The 11354-nt window shown below is 38.3% G+C and overlaps 1 protein-coding gene across 1 annotated transcript; it reads right to left on the bottom strand.

The window, feature by feature from the left end:
- Window positions 1-243: 243 nt before the first annotated feature.
- On the bottom strand, window positions 244-11167 carry LOC117344049 (serine/threonine-protein kinase 16-like). The gene is made up of 8 exons (XM_033906648.1): window positions 11049-11167; window positions 10371-10530; window positions 8994-9234; window positions 7840-7979; window positions 7588-7708; window positions 6248-6343; window positions 2362-2486; window positions 244-2108 (listed from the first exon to the last, which is right to left on the bottom strand). Exons 2-8 carry the CDS (start codon window positions 10478-10480, stop codon window positions 1982-1984), a joined length of 960 nt encoding a protein of 319 aa, XP_033762539.1. The 5' UTR covers window positions 10481-10530; window positions 11049-11167; the 3' UTR covers window positions 244-1981.
- Between the last annotated feature and the right edge of the window lie 187 nt (window positions 11168-11354).

The following is an 11354-nucleotide window of genomic DNA, read 5'->3' as shown; positions in this document are numbered from 1 at the left end:
TGAATTATGCCTCGTTTCACTATCATACATCATATCTGACCTTACTCCTATACGTATATGAGGTCTTATTCCACCTGATTACATTGGTGGATGTTACATGACAGCCTGTCAAAAGTTTCCTGCTGTGTTAACCTCTAATTATTGGAGTAATCTGACCTCATCTTTGAAATCAAAGGGTTACACTCCTGAGTATTAATGACATGTGAATATACCCCTACAATTTCAAAGATGATTTGATCTTAGTTGTAAGCTTATACAATTTTTCGTTTTAACAAAAATATAATTTCTAAAAGAGGAGGGAAGAATAACCTTGAATTATGATTCTGATACTAATTTAACAGCGCTGTTCCTACACATATGTTTATTTTATTATATCCATAAAAAAAGGAACTTACCTCTCAAGGAAATCATAAAGATAAAATTTTGGGTAAGGATCATGTGCACAAAGTTCCAAAATAGATAAAAGATATATTTTGAGAGGTAATTATAAGGAGGGGTCCTTTAGACAAACTTGTGGTCACAAACAGATGGCTGAAAACCAGTAGGAGGGGAGATAATCTGATCAAGACAGAAAACCTTAACCTTTTGTTGAGGGTCAGGACAGAGACATGTATATCAGATATCTGATATACACGTCTCTGGTCAGGATGACCTAAAATATTACCTCAAGGGTTGAGATACCATGTGGAAAATTTTTCTAATAGTAGGTACTAGGATACAGAGAAAATGGGAAAAGTAAAACAAAAGATGAAAAAAATGTTCAAAAAGACATAACTATATGAATAAATATAAAATTTATAAAGCACTCTGAATAAACTTGGTAACAAAAATATGATCATATTCATTAAATATCTAATGAAATGTGAACAGCCTATAACACAGAAGTCATTTTTTATGAAATAAATGAAAGTCTTCAAAAATCATAAATAATTTGCAACAAAATTTACAACCTACTTCAAAAACTATTTCAATTTATTCCTGACAATGATATTCTTTATACTGCTTATTGTACTAGTCAGTTCTAAATAACATTCTTTATATATATATATATATATATATATATACTGACTTTCCTGTGTTAAAAACATGAAATTAAAATCTATATACTAATTGGAACTTCAAGTAATAACATTCTATGAAAGAAACATCTTCGAAATACAAGGGTTCAGGTCTTGATATACTGTATTCAACCTAATAAGCACACTGTGTGCTCAATAAAACCATGTACAGGGAAAAGTTTCTATGTGAAATCTGGGTGAGAAAAAAACAACCTTTTTTCCATTTACATATCTTAATGTAGTGATAACAATCTAGAGTCTTTGATTAAAAGACTGAAAATTATGTTGGTAGATTAGTGAGGTAAGGATCTTTTTATCAATTTCAAATAAAACGCACCCATCCTCTCTCCCTGAAGAAAGATCCGGGTGTGCTTATAGGGGCCAGTAGGCTTATTAGGTTGAAAATGGCACATGATATCTTCTTTGCACCCTTAATGACAAAATTCAAGGCTTTGTATGAGCTATCTTGAGGATAGGAATAAATAAGCTTGCCTTGATACTTGTACAGACGTAGAAATATCTTAATTAAACAGCACAAAAAAAATATGTAAAATTATCAGTTTTGGTCGAAATGTAATAGTAAAGTTTTGATTGTAAAAATGTATTAGCTTGACAATTCATGATTTGTTTTTTTATTTGAAAACTATCAAATTGAAATATTTAACTGAAAGCCTTTAATTCTGTTATGACATATTCCAAGAGTGCAGAGAGAATTTCGCAGGCATCAATAATGAAACCCTTGGATTTTGAAAGTTTGAACACAATGGAAATGATTACATCTACTGATGACACACTTGGTCCCATACTTATCATGTAAGTAAGCCTCTAAATTCACTAATTGGGTTTCTGTATGAATATTTATAGCTGATTACCTGACATGCTGAACACAACTGAATTTACTTTTATATTGACTTCAGACTTGGTCATACTCGATTACTGGAGGAGTAAGAATTTGTCTGCACTAGTTGTAAAACTTCATCTATGAATGGACGTTCTGCAGCACTAGGCTTCATCAACCGTAATATCGTCTCCTGTATGCCGCCTGAATATCTGGAGAAGATGAAACCAAATTCTGTACTAGTAAATGAATTTTTAATACATTTGACTCTTGATTTCTTCACCGCCAGATGAGCTCAGTTTATATATATATATATGTATACCATATATCGTGAGTTCAAGGCCCGGTAAGGGCACCAGTCAAAAAAAAGTTGTCTTCCTTCATCATTTGTGTTACTATGTTATATATATGTATACCATATATTATATACAAATGTACCATAATGGACAAAAATGAGAAACTTACCCAGAATTTTCTGGAAACTTGACATTTCCACTGAGCACAGCCAAGGCGATACTGTCTCCTCTCTGATAGGCACGATCAAACGGAGACTCGAGGAATGCCAATGCATACAGGGTACAGCCGAGAGACTGTGGACAAAAGATTAGAGAGTACAGAGACAGGATACTGTCAGAGTACAGCCGAGAGACTGGGGACACAAGATTAGAGAGTACAGAGACAGGATACTGTCAGAGTACAGCCGAGAGACTGGGGACACAAGATTAGAGAGTACAGAGACAGGATACTGTCAGAGTACAGCCGAGAGACTGAGGACACAAGATTAGAGAGTACAGAGACAGGATACTGTTAGAGTACAGCCGAGAGACTGAGGACACAAGATTAGAGAGTACAGAGACAGGATACTGTCAGAGTACAGCCGAGAGACTGAGGACACAAGATTAGAGAGTACAGAGACAGGAGATTGTTAGAGTACAGCCGAGAGACTGAGGACACAAGATTAGAGAGTACAGAGACAGGATACTGTTAGAATGCAGCCGAGAGACTGAGGACACAAGATTAGAGAGTACAGAGAAAGGACACTGTCAGAGTACAGCCGAGAGACTGAGGACACAAGATTAGAGAGTACAGAGACAGGATACTGTCAGAGTACAGCCGAGAGACTGAGGACACAAGATTAGAGAGTACAGAGACAGGATACTGTTAGGGTACAGCCGAGAGACAGGGGACACAAGATTAGAGAGTACAGAGACAGGATACTGTCAGAGTACAGCCGAGAGACTGAGGACACAAGATTAGAGAGTACAGAGAAAGGATACTGTTAGAGTACAGCCGAGAGACTGAGGACACAAGATTAGAGAGTACAGAGACAGGATACTGTTAGAGTACAGCCGAGAGAGTGGGGACACAAGATTAGAGAGTACAGAGACAGGATACTGTCAGAGTACAGCCGAGAGACTGAGGACACAAGATTAGAGAGTACAGAGACAGGATACTGTTAGAGTACAGCCGAGAGACTGAGGACACAAGATTAGAGAGTACAGAGACAGGATACTGTTAGGGTACAGCCGAGAGACTGAGGACACAAGATTAGAGAGTACAGAGACAGGATACTGTTAGAGTACAGCCGAGAGACTGGGGACACAAGATTAGAGAGTACAGAGACAGGATACTGTCAGAGTACAGCCGAGAGACTGAGGACACAAGATTAGAGAGTACAGAGACAGGATACTGTCAGAGTACAGCCGAGAGACTGAGGACACTAGATTAGAGAGTACAGAGACAGGATACTATTAGGGTACAGCCGAGAGACTGAGGACACAAGATTAGAGAGTACAGAGACAGGATACTGTCAGAGTACAGCCGAGAGACTGAGGACACAAGATTAGAGAGTACAGAGAGAGGATACTGTCAGAGTACAGCCGAGAGACTGGGGACACAAGATTAGAGAGTACAGAGACAGGATACTGTTAGAGTACAGCCGAGAGACTGAGGACACAAGATTAGAGAGTACAGAGACAGGATACTGTCAGAGTACAGCCGAGAGACTGAGGACACAAGATTAGAGAGTACAGAGACAGGATACTGTTAGAGTACAGCCGAGAGACTGGGGACACAAGATTAGAGAGTACAGAGACAGGATACTGTTAGAGTACAGCCGAGAGACTGTGGACATAAGATTAGAGAGTACAGAGACAGGATACTGTTAGAGTACAGCCGAGAGACTGAGGACACAAGATTAGAGAGTACAGAGACAGGATACTGTCAGAGTACAGCCGAGAGACAGAGGACACAAGATTAGAGAGTACAGAGACAGGATACTGTCAGAGTACAGCCGAGAGACTGAGGACACAAGATTAGAGAGTACAGAGACAGGATACTGTCAGAGTACAGCCGAGAGACTGAGGACACAAGATTAGAGAGTACAGAGACAGGATACTGTTAGAGTACAGCCGAGAGACTGGGGACACACGATTAGAGAGTACAGAGACAGGATACTGTCAGAGTACAGCCGAGAGACTGAGGACACAAGATTAGAGAGTACAGAGACAGGATACTGTCAGGGTACAGCCGAGAGACTGAGGACACAAGATTAGAGAGTACAGAGACAGGATACTGTTAGAGCACAGCCGAGAGACTGAGGACACAAGATTAGAGAGTACAGAGACAGGATACTGTTAGGGTACAGCCGAGAGACTGAGGACACAAGATTAGAGAGTACAGAGACAGGATACTGTTAGGGTACAGCCGAGAGACTGAGGACACAAGATTAGAGAGTACAGAGAAAGGATACTGTTAGAGTACAGCCGAGAGACTGAAGACACAAGATTAGAGAGTACAGAGACAGGATACTGTTAGAGTACAGCCGAGAGACTGAGGACACAAGATTAGAGAGTACAGAGAAAGGATACTGTTAGAGTACAGCCGAGAGACTGAGGACACAAGATTAGAGAGTACAGAGACAGGATACTGTCAGAGTACAGCCGATAGACTGAGGACACAAGATTAGAGAGTACAGAGAAAGGATACTGTTAGAGTACAGCTGAGAGACTGAGGACACAAGATTAGAGAGTACAGCGACAGGATACTGTTAGGGTACAGCCGAGAGACTGAGGACACAAGATTAGAGAGTACAGAGACAGGATACTGTTAGAGTACAGCCGAGAGACTGGGGACACAAGATTAGAGAGTACAGAGACAGGATACTGTCAGAGTACAGCCGAGAGACTGAGGACACAAGATTAGAGAGTACAGAGACAGGATACTGTCAGAGTACAGCCGAAAGACTGAGGACACAAGATTAGAGAGTATAGAGACAGGATACTGTCAGAGTACAGCCGAGAGACTGAGGACACAAGATTAGAGAGTACAGAGACAGGATACTGTCAGAGTACAGCCAAGAGACTGAGGACACAAGATTAGAGAGTACAGAGACAGGATACTGTCAGAGTACAGCCGAGAGACTGAGGACACAAGATTAGAGAGTACAGAGACAGGATACTGTCAGAGTACAGCCGAGAGACAGGGGACACAAGATTAGAGAGTACAGTGACAGGATACTGTTAGAGTACAGCCGAGAGACTGAGGATACAAGATTAGAGAGTACAGAGACAGGATACTGTTAGAGCACAGCCGAGAGACTGAGGACACAAGATTAGAGAGTACAGAGACAGGATACTGTCAGAGTACAGCCGAGAGACTGAGGACACAAGATTAGAGAGTACAGAGAAAGGTTACTGTCAGAGTACAGCCGAGAGACTGAGGACACAAGATTAGAAAGTACACAGACAGGATACTGTTAGAGTACAGCCGAGAGACTGAGGACACAAGATTAGAGAGTATAGAGACAGGATACTGTCAGAGTACAGCCGAGAGACTGAGGACACAAGATTAGAGAGTACAGAGACAGGATACTGTCAGAGTACAGCTGAGAGACAAGGGACACAAGATTAGAGAGTACAGTGACAGGATACTGTTAGAGTACAGCCGAGAGACTGAGGACATAAAATGAGAGAGTAGTTATTTAACTCCATATATAAGCCTATACATTTAATAAATAATAAAATAATAAAAGAGGGTTAAAATGAGAAAAGTTTGTAGTGAGAATTTAACTCAAATTCTTCTGTCCAAACAAAATTCTTTTATTTGCATTACATTTACTGGAAATGTCCTCAAATCATTTCATCACATACTTGTATAGAGAAGAGACCAAATGTTCTAAATATTAGTGAGATTTTGTTGAACACAAAATTCAAAGTGTCTAAGCTAAAGAGGTTTAACTGTATAAAGAAACCAAAGTATCTTGACTTAAGAGATTCCACTCTATACAGATGTCAAAGTGTACAAATTAAAGAGCTACCACTCTCAAAGTCTAAACATTAATTTATATTACCCAGATGTCTGTCCGTTCATCCACAGTTGTTCCCACCTCCGCATTAAAGAGTTCCGGAGCTCGGTATAACATGGAACATCTTTCTGCTGCTTCATCCTAACAATATAAATATCCATTATATTAACTGATGGGATTCATGTTACTTATATCTAAAACAACTTCATGTATATTAAAATCTGAGGCGTTTGGTTTAATCTTCATCCAGGGCAATTCATGATTATTAGGGAAGCTGAGGTCAATGACCATGCTGTCCTGTTAGGGTAGTGTCTGTGGACAAGACACCGTTAGGGCACTATTTCTCTGGATAGCATATATATATGATAGCACCTCTCATGTCCTTTTATTTCAGTGAGGTAGCCATCAGCTACTACCAGCAGTCCCTGCCTTAAAATCACCCTGACTGTTGACAGGGCAATAAGCCAACCAATTAACAATACATCCTGATATTCTAACTACTGTTTTCTAATAGTTAGTTAATCAGAAATGTGTAAAAGTGGACAGTATAGGTCACCTTACTAGCTCAGACTAGCAGGAATTTCCCTTTAGCGTAGTGGTAGGATGTTTGCCTTGAGAACGAGAGTTCGCTTGTTCAAAGCCCGGCACACGCAGGGTATTTTTCTCTACTCCTTTTTATTACAGATTTGGTGCTGCTGACCACTCCAAGTGAAAGCCATAGGAGATTAAGAGACTTCCTTGGAGCTATAGAACCTAGGTTGTGGTTGTCTTCTGGGGTGAAGGGTTTGTGAAGGAGGGAGAAGTGTAAAAGTGGAGAGTATAAGGTCACCTTACTAGCTCAGACTGGCCAGAATTTCCCTTTAGCCTAGTGGTAGGATGTTTATCTTGAGAGCAAGAGGTAGATAGTTTGAAGTCAGGCACGGGTAGGGTATTTTGTATTACTCCTTCTGATTACAAATGTAATGCAATTTAGCAAATGAATGTTATCAATAAACAAAAAGCACAATTGATTATAGCTTTAATCATTACCATCCAAGTCTATTACAATCAAACACAGAAGGGGTTTCTAGGTGAGATGGACAGCACCAGAAGTAATGAAATTCTATGTATGGTGATGTAACAGAGGGCATGATAAATTAAATTTAAATCACTGCCTCCGCTAGGGATCGAACCCGGGACCTCTGGCTTACTAGTCTTACGCTCAACCGATCGAGCTAAAGAGAAGATCTCTCTAGCCGAGCGGTATATTGCGACTAGTATTTTCCAGTGTTACAGTGATACATTGTAGTAGCAAATTGTATTGTTCAGTTTAAAATGTATTACTTGTGCTGATAACTCACTGGCTCAGCTCCAGCAGATTAAGTCTGTACAGGAAATGTGTTTACCTGTAATGCTCTCCCTATAGACGGCGTACTGATCTCGACTCTGGCTTTGGCTGCTGAACCCAGATCCATCAAAATAGCTTGTCCATCATCTGACAGCATCACATTGCCAGGCTTAATGTCTCTGTGTATAACAGACAAAACTATCAGTATCTTTTCTTTTTGTTTCTTATCATTATACCAGTCAATAAAATTGAATGTGCACAGTGATTTTGTTGTTGTTTACTTTTCTGAACAAGCTCCTCAGTACTTTACCTGTGTGCATAAGGAGGATTGTGTTTGTGGAGTACTTTGAGGCCCTGACACAGACCGAGGAAAATCTCCCATATCTTTTCCTCTGGTAATTTGTCTCCTTTTTTCACCAGTCTCTCCATTATATCTTGAGCTGATCCTCTCTAAGAAAAATCACAACAATCATCTCTTCAAATTATTTTTATACTGTTGTTTTTTAGGTGTTGTGATCATAAGCTTTCTTTCCTTGACCGTCAAACTGATACAGCTAATATTAAAATGTATTGATCCTGCAATAAGCACTAGGGACCAACACATAATATCCACTCATAGCAGGGGGTGGGCATTGGTTAGTATTTCTAATTCACTATGATAGATAGGGACTTGGCTTATTACCATGCATATGTTTCTTGCTGGAAAAATATTGTTATGGGCTTATTACCATATATAAGTTTATTGCTGGGAAAATATTGTAAGTTACAGCTTTAAAGAATATGATATTGCAAGAAGATGTAGGGGTTATACACTAATATCCCTAAGACAGAGGAATATAGCTATAGATGGAAACATTCAACTTTAACAAATTAAAATCTGATTCCACTTCACAGTGCGCTGCTAGGCAGTATATTTTACCTTTCTCAGTACTGTGCAAGATCATCTGTGTGTAAAAATCTACAGGCCTGGTCTGTATGTGATATATGAGGATCTGTGTGAGATCATTCGGTTAATTTACATCTCTGTGTGAAAAGCTTGACTGGGGTATCTGTCTGCAATGAAACTTTATGTGTAGAGATTGTATCAGGACTTTGAGGAGTTATAAGAGTGAAGTAACCACTTTATGATGACTGTTGTGATGTAAGATCATAGTTGTACTTATATGTTACTGTGTGAGGATGTGATATGTGTAAAGAAACTGTCAATGACATTGTTCTATGAGATTGTTAATTACCTTGTGTTATTGTTGTTGTGCCAGATTGTTGGTGTGTGAGGACGCGTACGAGATCTGAGAGAAGAAACTGTCAGTGACATTGTTCTATGAGATTGCTACCTTGTGTCGCTGTTGTTGAACTTGTGGTGCCAGATTGTTGGTGTCTGAGGACGAGATCTGAGTGTTACTGTATGAGGTTGTTTGTGTGTGTTAGGGACATTTTAGACATTTTGTTGATTGTATAACTCACACTGTAGCAGGGCATCACTATGAGGACTTCGCTAATGATGTCAAGTGTCTTGGTATACTTGTCCACTTGTATCATGGATGATGCTTCAAGAGGAATAAGGTTTGTATGTTTGAATGTCTTCATCAACTCCACCTCCTGCATAGCTGTCCGTTCCTCATCCTTGGAGTGACATGTAATCCGCTTTAGAGCATATGTTCTATGTGTACGTGCATCTTCGATGAGATCAACAAAGCTGAACCCTCTAAAAATGAACCAACAAAAGCCTCAAATAAAAAGCTGCATAGGAATCAAAGAATTTTAAGTTGAACACCTCAATCAAAACATGCATATATAGAGAATCTTACATCAATTTCCTTTTCACATCATGAGATTTAAAATACAATGGAAGATTAGGAATACAATTTTTATTTTACAAAGCTTCTGCAACTAATGAAATATCAATATTCCTGGTGAGATATAACATATGATTTCATATGAAATGCAAACAAATGTAAGATTGTTTATCACATACTAAAATATCTTTACAAACATTTCTACAAACAGCATTTAACAAAAATGTAGCTCTTATGATTAGGTGCTGATGGCACAAAAGGTGAACTCTTTGATTTAAACACATGTGTTGTACATTGAAATGAATTGATAAAACAAGAGTTACCTCCCATCTCAATATAAGGTGCACGTGCCTCTAAAAATTGGATGGTCTGATGAACCAGAAACAGAACCCCTATGCATACTCTTGATTCACTATGAAAAATCTAGTCAATGCATTGCTATTTTATACTTCTAAAAGTGTCACAGTTTTCAGTTTCATTTTGTGTTAAAAAATGAAATCAATACCATCATTCAAAATTAAACTTTGTTCTTATCCCACTTTGTCATATTCTTGTGAGATTGAGAGACATGTTGCCATGGGTCATATCATTACAATTATGTCTCAAGTCTATTGACAATTTTTACATAATTATTGCATGTGACTGGTGAGTTAAGAATAGCATATTTCCTCATTGTTTACCTTTAATCCTTCAAAAATCTAAATTGTACCTTTTAATAAAAGTGGAGTACACAAAAAGTCTGTCATTGATATAGTGTTTGATACAGAAACATATAATTACTCTTTTCCAAGTTCTGAGCACATGATAAAGTTAGTGTCTATCACTGATGTTGTCACTGATATTAAATTTGATACCGAAACTTAGTAATACCCTTTTCCATGTCTGGAGTACACAATGAAGTATCTATCATTAATTCAGAGACTTGCCTGTCTAAGTCTTGAGAAAGTGGAGTGAACAATTAAATGTCTATCATTGATTTGGAAACTTACCCAAATCCAATTCTGGAGCACACGATAAAATGTCCATCATTGATTCAGAGACTTACCCTTCTCCAAGTCTGGAGCGCACAATAAAACGTCTATCATTGATTCGTAGACTTTCTCTACCACAAACACATCCCATCTTCAGTAGGTAGGCCAGACCTATGGAATTCATTTAAACCACGATGATCCGTTACCCACTGTAAATACCATCCTTTAGCAAATCTACAAACCATAAACAAAATAAGAAATTCAAAAAGAAATTTTCACTTCAAATTTCCTAAAACATGTACATGTACATCTGTATCTTACAAGGGTGTCTATATGAGTTGAAAATTAGATAATCTCTCATCAATTTGCTTTTGTAGTTGTCTTCATGGGGCTAGTGATCATAATGCACCGAGTTAAATTTGCCTAATTTGCTTTGGTTGAAGTCATGGCATTTTCAATACCATATTGCAGCCACACTTTTACTGCCTTATATAATTAGCAGATAATGTTTGGACAGTGTATAAAACATTTGATCTTTTTTTTCTTATAAATCATATACATTTACTTTAGAATGGTTCTCTAGGCTTTTACACATTTTCAACAAGGCGAAAGAACACAGCCAACGCTTTCATGGATAAATGCTGTTGTTGTTGTCGTTGGTTGCATTGAGAATTGAAGTTGCATCCAATGCACAATCAGGCACAGATGATTAATGTGTTACACAGACTACTGAGTATATTTGTTTCTCTCACCCTTATACAGCAGTCGTTATTCTGGAATGTGAAATATATTTCATAATTTGCAGCTGCAGTATTTTGACAAAAGGTGTCGTGGCAAATTCCAGTTTCAGCAACAATACGAGGTCGATTCACTGCTTGATATCCCAATACTCAAAATTCATAGAGTAAAACTTGTAAAAGATTAAGATATCAGGCGCGACTATTAAGCAAATGGGTATATAATTCCGGAATTTGTTTTTATCTGAAATGTGTAGTTAAAATTTAATGATTAAAGATGATATTAAATATACACTTACTAAATTGAAATACTAAAAGCTG

Source organism: Pecten maximus, chromosome 15, assembly GCF_902652985.1.
Source record: "Pecten maximus chromosome 15, xPecMax1.1, whole genome shotgun sequence".
Taxonomy (NCBI): Eukaryota; Metazoa; Mollusca; class Bivalvia; order Pectinida; family Pectinidae; genus Pecten; species Pecten maximus.
Note: the sequence above shows the minus strand (reverse complement) of the source record. Positions and strands in the feature narration are given on the sequence as shown.